The sequence below is a fragment of the Colossoma macropomum genome, unplaced genomic scaffold (assembly GCF_904425465.1).
Source record: "Colossoma macropomum unplaced genomic scaffold, Colossoma_macropomum, whole genome shotgun sequence".
Lineage (NCBI taxonomy): Eukaryota > Metazoa > Chordata > Actinopteri > Characiformes > Serrasalmidae > Colossoma > Colossoma macropomum.
The window spans coordinates 54,042,120-54,057,467 of NW_023494792.1; the positions used below are offsets into that span (position 1 = coordinate 54,042,120).

General features: G+C 38.9%; 1 protein-coding gene across 1 annotated transcript; it reads left to right on the forward strand.

Moving 5' to 3' along the window:
- Nucleotides 1-1,044: 1,044 nt before the first annotated feature.
- On the forward strand, nucleotides 1,045-14,336 carry LOC118811210. Its single transcript, XM_036575372.1, has 18 exons — nucleotides 1,045-1,866; nucleotides 1,980-2,127; nucleotides 2,976-3,168; nucleotides 3,317-3,379; nucleotides 3,872-3,979; nucleotides 4,294-4,413; nucleotides 4,777-4,893; nucleotides 5,277-5,396; nucleotides 5,777-5,896; nucleotides 6,254-6,373; nucleotides 7,729-7,848; nucleotides 8,205-8,324; nucleotides 8,688-8,804; nucleotides 9,190-9,309; nucleotides 10,106-10,174; nucleotides 11,566-11,722; nucleotides 11,882-12,037; nucleotides 14,194-14,336. The coding sequence occupies exons 1-18, from the start codon at nucleotides 1,749-1,751 to the stop codon at nucleotides 14,334-14,336; spliced, it is 2,229 nt and encodes a 742-aa protein (XP_036431265.1). The 5' UTR covers nucleotides 1,045-1,748.
- Nucleotides 14,337-15,348: the final 1,012 nt, after the last annotated feature.

Genomic DNA, 15,348 nt, shown 5'->3' on the forward strand with positions numbered 1-15,348 from the left:
ACCCTGAAAGCAGCACTGCTAATATCAGCAAACATGTGCTGTGTTCAGAATGTTCACTCATCCCTCATTCGCTAGTGTGAACTTATCAGGGAGCAATCTATACAATTCAGGTACAGCAGGACTAAATGGGTTCAGACTATGTAGTGCACTATTTCTGTAATAGGGACTGAATCAAAATGAAACCCAAAGCTCCCGCATGGTTTTATCCACGTTTGGCCGAGGAGGATTTTGCCCCGAGCACAAGGGAGAACCTGCACTAAGAGCGAAGACGCTGGACAAGGTACGTGGTTTGAGCAAAATACTGATGACTCTAAAGTCATGAATTACTTTTAAACGCATTTTCGCCAAAGTTATCGTCTGTGAAAAGTGTGGATAAAGAAGCTAGTTAGTTAGCTAGCTTGTTTAGCTTCGAAGTTAGCTTCTTTAAAACAGCTCCAAGTTAAATAACTAACTACACACCACAATGCGGATTTGATTTGAGCTGTTTATTGCTAATCCATACGTGTTTATAGGATCAGCATTATATGAGGAGTGTATTATGCTGTATAGTGAGTGCAGCTCGCCGCTAGCGAGCTCGCCTTTGGCCGCAGCCAGCTCCCTTTCCACCGTGCTCCGCAACGTTAGCTCTCGATGCTAGCGCAGCAGAGATGACGCACTCTGGAAATGGTAGTTAAAGTTAGTTGGCTGCTATGCTAGCAAATGCTCAAGTGATGCAGGTTAAGAAGATGAAACATCTAATTTGAGCGAATGATGTCGAGTAACCGATGTTGGAGACACAGTAAGACTGAATTTAACCTGTTATAAGACGTGTATTAGGTGGTAGCTAAGCTAACGGCCGCAGGCTAGCGCCGTAATCGGGTCCAGTGTACTTGTCTTAGTCGGTTTATAAATTAGCTTGTTTTTTTGATGGTTAAACCTTTATTAAGTGATTATCTGAGAAGCAGAAACCCTGCAGCAGCACTGCGAATGCCAGCTAACATATGCTGTTTCAGTGGCTGATGTCTGAGAGGCAGTGAGGCCGAGTTTAACCCGTTACGTGGCGTGTGTTAGCTGGTAGCGCGCTAGCTAGCGTCAGAGTCGCACGCTGGCTCTTTAACCGGCTCCAGTGTGACTTGTCTGGTTACCGTGGCTCACTAATCAGCTATTGTTTTATGGCTAAAACATTATTAAGAGATTATCTGAAAAGCTAGAAGTTTCTGATTAATAATTTTAAAAGTGGTGTGAGTGTTCTTTATTTATTTATGTTGGGCTTTTCTGTAGGTCATTTGCTAATGCGTGTGATATTACTGATACTGAATATTAGTTATTCTAATGGAAATTTTTCTAAGTTATAATGGGAAAAAGCTAAACATTTGACATTCTTTCCATTCCAGTGTTAAAGTTAATGTATGCATAAGTGACTGATCTTCATTGATGTAGTTCAGGAATTTGCAACTCCAGGTCACAGTTCTGCACAATTTGTTGATTTTTCTGCTCAAACACACTGGCTAAACCTGTTAATTAACTAATGAGTTAAAAAGGTGTGCTTAAACAGTAAACCCCTTAAATTGTTGGACTGCAGCCCCCAAGACTGTAAGAGGTTTTTGAAGAAAGTCAGACAAAATGTAGATAATGTTGGTATCAGTTGGACAGTTTGACAGTTTTATGATTAAATTAAAATAGTCTGCTGTTATTTGTGACAAATCTAAATGTTTTAAAGCTGAAATGTTGACTGATTTTTTTTTTAACAGAAAGACTGTTAAGACAAAATGGCAAAAAGACTGATAAGACAAAAGCAACTTAGTCCACAGCAAGATGCTGAGATTTACATCAAAATGAAGACAGACAAGCCGGGTCTTGAGGAAAAATTCATCAGCTCTTTTAAAGGTGAATCATTTATTTGTTGAAAATGTGATTCTGTTGAGTGTGTGATCTCTTGTGAATCACAATGTTTTCACGTGTTTGTGTATAGTAGCATAAAAAAAAAATGTCTTTTCCAGGGCGAGGTGTATTTTCAACTGCAAACTTTTGCAAGGGAGATTTTGTCCTGGAGTACAGAGGGCAACTCTTAACACAAAATCTTACCCAGAAAAATATTTCAGAAACAGTGTTTATTTTTGATTTTCAATGGAGAGGGAAGTACTGGAGGTAAGTGACATCACTCTAATTGCTGCATCATAATTAAGCAATAGAACACAGAGGGAGTGTGTTATCGCGAAATAACATCACGGCTGTGATTTGGTCACCGTAGATCATCACAGCCGTGATGTTATTGGTGATCACACTCCTCGAGTGTTCTATTGCTTTTATGCAACAGTTAAATAAATACAGTAATAAATTAATAAACTGGGCCGTGAACGCGGCGTTTAATATGTTTTAATGTTCGCAGTTCCTTCACCAAATTATAGTTCCTTAACGAGCAGCTTGTTGCTACGTCAGAGTAACGAGCTCCGCCCACTCGCTGCACAGCCGGCAGTTCGTTCTCCAGCTCCTCACACTAAATTCCCAAACTGTCATCACCACTGAGCAGCTTTTTTGTTTTTTATTGTGGCAGTTTTATGGCTCAGTCTGATTTTGTCAGACTCTGAAGATCAGACTACACGTTTGGCGAATGGTGTTCGGTTCATTTCTGGCTGATTCCAGGTTGTTTAGCTGTTCTTCTGTCACAGCTGCCAACTGAAAAGCTGCTCAGTGGTGATGACAGTTTTACTTCGCAAAGTAAGAAGTAAAAACATTTAAATTCATTAAACTCGTTGCTTAGCAACGGCGTCTCAGCGGAGTGATAGTGTTTGTGAAAAACCTGTGATGTTATTGCAAAATATCAGCACGGTTAGAACGCTTCTCACCAATCAGCTTGCGTGGCTGGAACTAACTGTTGTATGACATTAAAATAAGTGTTTACTTGTCTGCTAAGTGCTCTTAATATCCAATGCTTTTTACAGATTTAAATAAGACATACATTTTTGTGCATGTTTTTTGTGTCTGTTATTGTTCAGTGTGGATGCATCCGTTGAAGACAAGTCTTTAGGGAGGCTTGTAAATGATGAACACAAGAAACCAAACTGCAAAATAAAAGTCGTTGAGGTGGATGGAACGCCGCACCTGTGCTTATTTGCACTTCGAGATATTTCACCAGGAGAAGAAATTACCTATAACTATGGGGATTCAGATTGGCCCTGGCGCAAACAGGTATGACAGTTGTTTAATTCTTTTTATTTATTTTTTTTCTTTTGTGATTTGTAATGAAGGTGTCCTTTAAAGTAGGATCTGATATTATAACACACAAATGAATTATGAGGTGAAATTATTTAAATTATTATTTATTATTTTTTACTAGGTTAAACCAGAAGCGTCCACTGTCAGGGCTCATCAGAAGCTTCTTATCACTACAGGGGATGAGGTATGTTCAGCACAGCAAATAAATGGACACGCCAGATATTTAAACATTAACCGTTGGTTTTTATGATAAAGCACAGCCATCAACGTTCAACATTAGTGCATGCAGCCGCTCAGTGAATTCCAGCACCACTCCTGACATGCCAACCAGCATCTCTGTAATACTGCATTAAATTAAATCCAGAGTACAATAATGGTAATACATGACATTAACTGAAATTTACATGGTTAAAGGTATTTGGTCTGATATTTAAAGGAAACTAGTTTTTTTTAGTTTTCATACTTCATTTGTGAGTGTTAACAAAGTGAAACATCATTGGTTGTATCTGAGGCTCTGTAGTAGAAAAGAGGATTTGGAGATTTACACAGGTGACACATGGGTGGATGTGGCTCAAGTGGTTAATATTTCATGATTTATTGATGTCATACAATTGGTCCAAAAGTATATACAGAGTTTTTTTCTACTACTTAATATTTACTTTGCTTTGTGTTTAAGGTAAAAGAAACTCTTCCCAAGAGTTATTCTTTGAAATGTACAGAGACAAAAGTGACTGCTGAAAAAGTTCAAGAAAGGAGTGAGTCTCTCAGAATTATCGAGAGTGAGGTAGGGAAAACTATCACAATATGCATTTAATGTTGTGCCACCGTCACTAATGTAAATATTTGGTAGCATGCTAGACAGTGTCGATATTCTTAGCTGTGACTGTGTTGTCCCATGAACAGATGTGGATATTTCCATGGTTATCATATCACAAATATTGTTAGCGTCCAGCATGTACTCAGCACTAAATGATGAATCATTTGCCTGTTTGGTTTTTTGATTCTATGTATTGTGCCAAATAGGGAAGACTGTATTTCTAGATCTCTTATTTAATTAACCATCAGTGTGGTGCAGTAAAGGTTCTGCTTGGATTGTAGGAACAAGCAGAACCCTCCGTGAGCTGCATCCAAAAGAAGCCTGAGACAGACTGGTCTTCCTACCCAGTTGAGGAAGAGGCCAGCTCACAGCACAAGCCTTCAGATGCTGGAGACGACCTGGTATAAACATGTCTTACCATGATATACCATACCATGCCTGCCTTTTTACGGAGCTGTCCCCAATGTACGATTTGTCAAGTGTGTGTGTATGTTCGGTGTCCCCAGTTGTAGAGTTGATGATAAGACTGGACTGGTATGAAGTTGCTATGATCCAGATCGTCCCCGATCTGCTTAGAGAGTTTGTGTATGTGTGTCCAGTGACCCCAAACTCACTATAGAGCTCCAATTGTTGCTTGAAGCTTGGTTCTTTGATCTGATGCTCTGTCTAGTTGAATTATTTCTTATTTGTTGTCACTTTGTACAGATTCTGTTGCGTTTCTTTTAATTTTCCATTGTTTTCTGTTTACTTTTGTTTGAATTTAGGTACGAACAAAACATGTCAAGAGCCATTTTGTGAGGAACAAGCAGACCATTTCTTCACGTCAGCCTAAAGGAAGGGTTAAGTCGTTCAAGGAGTGTGTTGGAATTACAGAGAGTGAGGTATGGAATACCACCGCAACACAGTGTCAGTATCTAACCACCATTACGACTGCTAGTATTTACTAAGGATTCACGTAGCCAAGAGTATGCAGTTTTATATTTTTAGTTAATTGAGAGCTGCGCTTGTGTGTTGGTGAAACACAAAAGGATTGTTGATGTCCATATGGTTTTATGTTTGTATTTAGAAACTAGTTTTAATTTTAATTAAAATACGTTCATCTTTCTTTTTGTAGTACAGTTTTTGCTGTTTTGAGAATAGAAATACCTTTGAGTTGTGTTTTTAAGCGTCTACGTTAAAGACCCAGAAATGTGCTGCTGTTGAAATTCTGTTAGGTGTTGATTAGTCTTTCCCAGATGTTGAGATAATCTGTCTTGGATTATAGGAACAAGCAGAACCCTCCGTGAGCTGCATCCCGAAGAAGCCTGAGACAGACTGGTCTTCCTGCCCCGTTGAGGAAGAGGCCAGTTCACAGCACAAGCCTTTGGATGCTGGAGGAGACCTGGTATAAACATGTCTTACCATGATATACCATACCATGCCTGCCTTTTTACGGAGCTGTCCCCAATGTACGATTTGTCAAGTGTGTGTGTATGTTCGGTGTCCCCAGTTGTAGACTTGATGATAAGACTGGACTGGTATGAAGTGGCTATGATCCAGATCGTCCCCGATCTGCTTAGAGAGTTTGTGTATGTGTGTCCAGTGACCCCAAACTCACTATAGAGCTCCAATTGTTGCTTGAAGCTTGGTTCTTTGATCTGATGCTTTGTCTAGTTTAATTATTTATTTTTATTTATTTTTATGTGATAGGTATGGCAGGCCTTCAGATTATGTGAAGCATCACCTTTGACTGTCTTTGTTTCCATTCATCTGCTTTGAATTCAGGTACAGACAGAACTTTCTGAGAGGAAGCTTATGAAGCCCAAACAGACCATTTCAACTTCCCAAAGAGCTCAAGAAATGGTTAAGCCACCAACAAAGTCTTTTGGAATTAGAGAGAGTGAGGTATGGACTACCATTGCAACATTTATTTTGTAAACTAGCCCTACTGTTGGTGATTATGAAGATTCAAATTGCCAGCTGTTTTTAATTCTTACTGCATTGTTGAGTAGAAATGACAAATGTAGAGTTTTGTAGCTGTGACTGTGTTGACCTGTGAACAGATGTTGATATTTCCATAGTTATCATATCACAAATATTGTTAGCATCCAGCATGTACTCAGCACTAAATGATGAATCATTTGCCTGTTTGGTTTCTTCTGTGCTCTTGTGCTAAGTAGGGAAGACTGTCAGTTGTATTTCTAGATCTCTTATTTAATTAACCATCAATGTGGTGCAATAAAGGTTCTGCTTGGATTATAGGAACAAGCAGAACCCTCCGTGAGCTGCATCCCGAAGAAGCCTGAGACAGACTGGTCTTCCTGCCCCGTTGAGGAAGAGGCCAGTTCACAGCACAAGCCTTTGGATGCTGGAGGAGACCTGGTATAAACATGTCTTACCATGATATACCATACCATGCCTGCCTTTTTACGGAGCTGTCCCCAATGTACGATTTGTCAAGTGTGTGTGTATGTTCGGTGTCCCCAGTTGTAGAGTTGATGATAAGAATGGACTGGTATGAAGTGTCTATGATCCAGACCGTCCCCAATCTGCTTAGAGAGTTTGTGTATGTGTGTCCAGTGACCCCAAACTCACTATAGAGCTCCAATTGTTGCTTGAAGCTTGGTTCTTTGATCTGATGCTCTGTCTAGTTGAATTATTTCTTATTTGTTGTCACTTTGTACAGATTCTGTTGCGTTTCTTTTAATTTTCCATTGTTTTCTGTTTACTTTTGTTTGAATTTAGGTACGAGCAAAGCATGTCAAGGGCCATTTTGTGAGGAACAAGCAGACCATTTTTTCACGTCAGCCTAAAGGAAGGGTTAAGTCGCTCAAGAAGTGTGTTGGAATTACAGAGAGTGAGGTATGGAATACCACCGCACCACAGTGTCAGTATCTAACCACCATTACGACTGCTAGTATTTACTAAAGATTCACATAGCCAAGAATATGCAGTTTTATATTTTTAGTTCATTGAGAGCTGCGCTTGTGTGTTGGTGAAACACAAAAGGATTGTTGATGTCTATATGGTTTTATATTTGTATTTAGAAACTAGTGTTAATTTTAATTAAAATACGTTCATCTTTCTTTTTGTAGTACAGTTTTTGCTGTTTTGAGAATAGAAATACCTTTGAGTTGTGTTTTTAGGTGCCTACATTAAAGACCCAGAAATGTGCTGCTGTTGAAATTCTGTTAGGTGTTGATTAGTCTTTCCCAGATGTTGAGAGATAATCTGCTTTGGATTGTAGGAACAAGCAGAACCCTCCGTGAGCTGCATCCCGAAGAAGCCTGAGACAGACTGGTCCTCCTGCCCAGTTGAGGAAGAGGCCAGCTCACAGGACAAGCCTTCAGATGCTGGAGACGACCTGGTATGAACATGTCTTACCATGATATACCCTATCATGCCTGCCTTTTTACGGAGCTGTCCCCAATGTACGATTTGTCAAGTGTGTGTGTATGTTCGGTGTCCCCAGTTGTAGAGTTGATGATAAGACTGGACTGGTATGAAGTGTCTATGATCCAGACCGTCCCCAATCTGCTTAGAGAGTTTGTGTATGTGTGTCCAGTGACCCCAAACTCACTATAGAGCTCCAGTTGTTGCTTGAAGCTTGGTTCTTTGATCTGATGCTTTGTCTAGTTAAATTATTTATTTTTATGTCGTAGATATGGCAGGGCTTCAGATTCTGTGAAGCGTCACCTTTGACTGTCTTTGTTTCCATTCATCTGCTTTGAATTCAGGTACAGACAGAACTTTCTGAGAGGAAGCTTATGAAGCACAAACAGACCATTGCAACTTCCCAAAGAGCTCAAGAAATGGTTAAGCCACCAACAAGGTCTTTTGGGATTAGAGAGAGTGAGGTATGGACTACGATTGCAACATTTTTTTGTAAACTAGCCCTACTGTTGGTGATTATGAAGATTCAAATTGCCAGCTGATTTTAATTCTTACTGCATTGTTGAGTAGAAATGACAAATGTAGAGTTTCGTAGCTGTGACTGTGTTGAACCTTGAATAGATGTTGATATTTCCATGGTTGTCATATCACAAATATTGTTAGAGTCCAGCATGTACTTGGCACTAAATGATGATTCATTTGCCTGTTTGGTCTCTTCTGTGCCCTTGTGCTAAACAGAGAAGACTGTCAGTTGTATTTCTAGATCTTTTATTTAATTAACCAACAATGTGATGCAATAAAGGTTCTGCTTGGATTGTAGGAAGAAGCAGAACCCTCTGTGAGCTGCATCCAGAAAAACCCTGAGACAGACTGGTCCTCCTGCCCAGTTGAGGAAGAGGCCAGCTCACAGGACAAGCCTTCAGATGCTGAAGGCGACCTGGTATGAACATGTCTTACCATGATATACCCTATCATGCCTGCCTTTTTACGGAGCTGTCCCCAATGTACGATTTGTCAAGTGTGTGTGTATGTTCGGTGTCCCCAGTTGTAGAGTTGATGATAAGAATGGACTGGTATGAAGTGTCTATGATCCAGACCGTCCCCAATCTGCTTAGAGAGTTTGTGTATGTGTGTCCAGTGACCCCAAACTCACTATAGAGCTCCAATTGTTGCTTGAAGCTTGGTTCTTTGATCTGATGCTCTGTCTAGTTGAATTATTTCTTATTTGTTGTCACTTTGTACAGATTCTGTTGCGTTTCTTTTAATTTTCCATTGTTTTCTGTTTACTTTTGTTTGAATTTAGGTACGAGCAGAGCATGTCAAGGGCCATTTTGTGAGGAACAAGCAGACCATTTTTTCACGTCAGCCTAAAGGAAGGGTTAAGTCGCTCAAGAAGTGTGTTGGAATTACAGAGAGTGAGGTATGGAATACCACCGCACCACAGTGTCAGTATCTAACCACCATTACGACTGCTAGTATTTACTAAAGATTCACATAGCCAAGAATATGCAGTTTTATATTTTTAGTTCATTGAGAGCTGCGCTTGTGTGTTGGTGAAACACAAAAGGATTGTTGATGTCTTTATGGTTTTATGTTTGTATTTAGAAACTAGTGTTAATTTTAATTAAAATACGTTCATCTTTCTTTTTGTAGTACAGTTTTTGCTGTTTTGAGAATAGAAATACCTTTGAGTTGTGTTTTTAGGTGCCTACATTAAAGACCCAGAAATGTGCTGCTGTTGAAATTCTGTTAGGTGTTGATTAGTCTTTCCCAGATGTTGAGAGATAATCTGCTTTGGATTGTAGGAACAAGCAGAACCCTCCGTGAGCTGCATCCCGAAGAAGCCTGAGACAGACTGGTCCTCCTGCCCAGTTGAGGAAGAGGCCAGCTCACAGGACAAGCCTTCAGATGCTGGAGATGACCTGGTATGAACATGTCTTACCATGATATACCCTATCATGCCTGCCTTTTTACGGAGCTGTCCCCAATGTACGATTTGTCAAGTGTGTGTGTATGTTCGGTGTCCCCAGTTGTAGAGTTGATGATAAGAATGGACTGGTATGAAGTGTCTATGATCCAGACCGTCCCCAGTCTGCTTAGAGAGTTTGTGTATGTGTGTCCAGTGACCCCAAACTCACTATTGAGCTCCAATTGTTACTTGAAGCTTGGTTCTTTGATCTGATGCTCTGTCTAGTTGAATTACTTCTTATTTGTTGTTACTTTTACAGATTCTTCAAAAGTAGATTTTACTTTTTTTAGATTTGTTCTTCATCAGTACTCTAGCATATACTCTTATTTTTCTAGATGAATCAGAGTGGTTATCTGCATAATGTGCATTGTGTTTTTTTGTGGAATATTCTGTACTAGACAGACATATTAAAATTCACCCTTTTTTCCATCACAGTCTGGAACTGCACAACCTGTCCAGAGCACAAATTTGAAACAGAATGCATTGGAAAAGCAACGTAGAATATTCTGCACGCTGAAGCAAGAACTTTACCATGAAATTTCCAAGATAGACAAATTGGTAAGCTATATAAACTGTATGTCCCACTTTCAAACAATTTGTTTTTCTACTTCATTAAGACCATAAAAAAGACTTTTTGCTAGTGGTTAAATGTGTATTCATATATTAATGTAAATACTTGGCACAATTTGATTGACAGTCTAAAAGGTACTTTGATTGCGTTATTTATCTTATGAATTGTATGTCTTTTCAAGTTGGATATATCATCTCCTGGAGCTCACAGCCCTGACAGCAATTCCTCACTCAGTGATGAAGATGTAGAGGTATGGACATTATTTAAATGTTCATGTAATGTTCATTGTAGGATTCCTAAGCAGATTTTTTTTTTATCTTGGATACATTCTGGGTGAAGGATCTGCACAGTATCTGAATTCTAAAACTTCATACTAGGATTTCATGCCGTATCATCACAGAAAAAAGACAGAGAATATAAAATTTATTTCACTGTTAACTTTATAGATGGACTTTTTAAATTTTTTGCAGTGGACTGACTACTGAACTTGTTTTTGTAAATATTTTTGTACAGTCCTTAAACATGATCAAAAAATTAATGGCCATCTCTGATGGAAGGACATAATCTATTTTGATCTATAACATTAACATCTGTTTGTGCACTTCAGAGTTTTTCGACATGATTAGGGAGGGAGGGGTAAAATGAACCGCCAAAAATACTTTAGCAACATCTGAAACGTGGAGTTAAACATTCCCTGTTTGAGTGGAGCGATCGCTTGGACAGTCATATTTAAGTATTAGTGCATTCCCAAGCAACGAAAAAGTGAAAGAAAGAAGTGGGTTCATGAAAATTACAGCCCTGATTTAAACGAAAATAAACTGAGGAAGCTGTGAGGCGTTGGAGAGCGGGAGAACGTTATCTTTCCAGGCTAGCTGTTTTTAGCAGCTGGCTAACTTGAAGTAGCGCTCAGTCACTCACACAGCACGGCGAATTGGTGATCCTGTAGATCAAACAAGACACAAAAACACCCCTTTCAATTTAAACATACATAAAAGGAGGACTGTGTTTGTCTGGTGTTGATATATTGCGGTTCACCCCTCAAATTACTATAGAGAAATCCAGATGTTGCGAGCTGTTGTCTGAATACTGTGATATGCTCTGACATGGATGTGGTAGGAGTGATGGCACTAAGGCGGTGTGATCCAACACTGACATACAGAGCCAGCTAATGTTTGCTGTTTGTACTAAGCTGACGTTGTTGAGAAATTAAACAGTTTAGCACTGTTGTTGGCCACATGTTTAGCATATAACGGGATAGCCGAGCGCTCGTCACCAGATAGCTAAAAATAAACTTTTCTTTCTTAAATTATGACTATTACAAAAACTGCGGCTGTGCTTTTCCAGCTCGTAAAAACAGCTCACCGGACACTTTCTCCCACTCTCCCATGACAGATTTGTGAAATGTTCCACTGTTTGGTGAGTGTTTGTCGTGTTCTGACCATAAAGGATAGTTTAACACAGCAATTAACCACTCAGTAGCAAAAAATCATCCTTATGAAATAATGATTTGACATTTATCGCGATGTGTATCGATATCGAACGATATTAATTTTGTTTATTGTGATAACATTTTTGGCCGTATCGCCCAGGTCTAATCTGTACCTGTATAATTCTTGTATTTATCTTCATTATCATTCTCAGGCACTCACATCCACAAGGCTCCATCGACAGTACTACCGTCTGCCACAAGGAACTTTGCTCATTTTAGCGAGCTGCAAAGTTTTAATGGCTATGGAACGAGGAATGCTGTCGGAATTCAAAGGCAAATCACTGGATAAAATTGAAATACACCCTGAAGGTATGAACATGATTGTTTATAAATCGTTTATGTTTGATTAATATTAATGGAATATGAACTTTAAAACATTTGTAATGCAATGTGATGACAGATGATATATTCATATAGTGTTCTGTATGTTTTGCACTTCCTGTGTACTGTTGGTCACCGTTACACTAGAGAACCTGGTTCATTCAGTATGCGAACTGTCAAGTGATGACGATGAAGATGAGCCTACAGACACAGTAGCAGCAGAATCTATTAAACCTGCAGTTCCAGCTACTGATCTTGATTTTACAGCATCTTCTATAGCACCTATCACACCCAAACAACCAGGTAAAAAAATATATATAATATATATAAAAAAAAAGAGTATTACTGTATTAGTTTTTATATTTGTTCATTTATATTTATCTGCAGGGATATCTGATTGTATAATCATCTGTTTTTATGGAAGCATTTTGAAAATATATTGACAAATATTTGTAAAATTATTTGTCAAAAAGTATTCAAAAAGTAAAATGGGTGATTATAGTTAAAGACCTAACATACCTGCACTTTACCCACCTACCCTCATTGTCAGTTGGAAATGGCTACCTCATTTCCATCAGATTTCTTCAGATATATATACACCAATCAGCATAACATTATGACCTACGATCATTTTCCATTTTATCAGCTGCACTTACTATATAGGTGCACTTTGTAGTTCTACAGCTACAGACTGTAGTCCATCTGTTTCTCTACGTACTTTGTTAGCCCCCTTTTACCCTGTTCTTCAGTGGTCAGGACCCCCATGGACCCTCACAGAGCAGGTACTGTTTGGATGGTGGGTTATTCTCAGCACTGCAGTAACACTGATGTGGTGGTGGTGTGTTAGTGTGTGTTGTGCTGGTGCGAGTGCATCAAACACAGCAGTGCTGCTGGAGTTCTCAGTGTTACTGCAGTGCTGAGAATGATCCACCACCCAAATAGGACCTGCTCTGTGGGGGTCCATGGGGGTCCTGACCACTGAAGAACAGGGTAAAAGGGGGCTAACAAAGTACGTAGAGAAACAGATGGACTACAGTCTGTAACTGTAGAACTACAAAGTGCACCTATATAGTAAGTGGAGCTGATAAAATGGACAATGAGTGTAGAAACAAGGAGGTGGTCATAATGTTATGCCTGATCAGTATATATATGTATACGTGTATATATGTGTGTATATGAGTTAATATTTGAGGTAAGGTTTTTTTTTTGGTGCCCAAATTTATGCACCTGCCTAATTTTGTTTAGACAATTATTGCACACTTTCTGTAATTCATATAAACTTCATTTCACTTCTCAAGTATCACTGTGTTTGTCCCCTATATGATATATTTAACGGAATTTTTTTATCCAAACAATCAATGATTTATAAAGGTAAATCAGGAAAATTAACAAGGCTGCCCAAACTTTCCCACCCCACTGTGTGTGTGTGTATATATATATATATATATATATATATATATATATATATATATATATATATATATATATACACACTGATCAGGCATAAAAATCGATTCTTAGATTCATAGCGATGCGGACGTGGACGATTCTGAATCGATTCATTCAACGTCAAAAATCGTTTTTCTAAATGTTTAAGTTATAACGTAATGTTGACGGAACGCAAAGGCGGAACTTGGAAGTGTAGCGCCCGGACAGTCTGTGGCGGCACATAACAAAAACACTACTGGATGAGTAAGAAATTTGACCGGCACCCTCTGCATTAAAGCCAGGTTAGGTCAGGAGTCACAACACAAATGATAAGAAGAGCCATTTTGTCCTTTCAACAAAAAACAAACCACCTTGGGAGCCACAACATTTAATGTCCAGTATGTCTCAGTATGTGTTAATGTCCTAGTATAGACTAAACAAAATAAACGAAAATGCAGACTTACTCTACTCTGCTTTAAGCTTTAGCTATAGCCACTTTTCTTCCATCTCCGCCAGAAAACTTTTCCTCAAAAGTTGAAGAGTTTCCTGTAAAATGTTTTTCAGCTTTCGGCTGTTTTACGAGGTTGAAGTCGCTTCTCATTCGCAGCTTCTTGCTGAACTTTCCCGTTCCACCTTAAATTCTGACTGAGGTAAACGCGGCACCATTTAAGGTGGAACGGGAAAATTAGAAAGAGAACAGACTTCATCTTCGCAACTTTTTAGCGTTTGACAGTCTTTTGTTGCAGATTTAACGTATCAGGAAACCAACTACGTTGCTTATAAATGCGAATAAGTCCATTCGTCTCCAAATGTCCGTCTTTCTCTTTTCCTTTTTCATTCGCTGCTAGCGCGGCAAAACCTCGTCACTAGGTGACCTGCAGTCTGCACGCCAAATCTCAGTCGTTGAGAAACAGGGCTTTCGCGCTATGTTGCACACGCCCTGTCTCGAAGATATTTTACTGACATAGTGACATACTGACACATTTTGCAGTACTTAATCTTGCACTGATCTATTTCTGTTTTCCTCAAAGATGCCACAAGAAAGCCAAAACGTAAGTGGGAAGACTCAGAGGTACGTGCAGTAGAGCGACACCTGATGAGATTCATCCAGACGGTAAAGTGCCTCAGAAGCGAGAGTGCCTCCAGTGTTTACTCACAGAATCGCATGCACTAAGAGAGCGGTCATGGACAGATGTGAAAAATTTTCTAAGGAACAGAAGCATCACCTTGAGGAAACAGTTCAGCACCTCGTTAGTGTAAAATGGTGTTAATGGGGAAAAAAGCCTTGTTCTGCTGTTTTATGTATCTTATGTTTGTAGATTATCCTTGCTGTTAGAACAAAACCTTGTATCCCCAAATCACGTCACGATGCTTCAGAAGAAGGAAAAATGCCTTTACGTTGTCAAAGAAAGTTAATTTGATGAGATTCTATTCCAAATAGTTTTGGACCATTTTATTTTAGTTCAGTCATCACAAAATATTTACACAATGTAAGGCGCTTTTGAATGATATAAAACATAACAATTGGGGTAACAATTGAGTTATAAGAATTATAAGTTTTGATTTGCCAATAAAGATGTTTGTATATTGGTATAAACTGCTACATATATCATTTTTACTATTGCAGTTTTGTAAATGAATGCATACAAACATACAGTACTGTGCAAAAGTCTTGTGTATAGCTATTTGGGCAGTATGCAAAGTAAAACTAACTTTAGAATAAATATAAATTGGCATACAGCAATCCATCCTATTCAGTACTTCATTAAATTAAATCAGGTGCTGCTGGTAGAATTTGACACATCCAATCTTCTGGCCAACGTATCGATAACTAAAACCAAACCTGTGTTCCAACGGTGGTCTTCTAGCCAACGTATCGATAACTTTACTAAAACCAAACCTGTGTTCCAACGGTGGTCTTCTAGCCAACGCATCGATAACTTAAGTAAAACCAAACCTGTGTTCCAACGGTGGTCTTCTAGCCAGCGTATCAATAACTTTACTGACATTTACTGATCATACATAATTCATACGTTTTCTAAGATGCTAGAAAAATCCTTAAATTAAATCAGTTATGGCGCAGACTAGTGGGGCCGAACGATTTGGGCCAAATATCCTTTTGCGATTTTTCTGACCAAGATTGTGATGGTGATTTGTTTTTTTAGGTGTATACACTTTTTCTGTCT

Excerpts from the sequence above, each read along its gene's own strand:
- LOC118811210 (XM_036575372.1), top strand. The coding sequence starts at position 1,749 with ATGGCAAAAAGACTGATAAGACAAAAGCAACTTAGTCCACAGCAAGAT. Across the intron at positions 4,894-5,276 it reads TTGGAATTACAGAGAGTGAG|GAACAAGCAGAACCCTCCGT; the intron begins GTATGGAATACC and ends CTTGGATTATAG. Across the intron at positions 12,038-14,193 it reads TATCACACCCAAACAACCAG|ATGCCACAAGAAAGCCAAAA; the intron begins GTAAAAAAATAT and ends TTTTCCTCAAAG.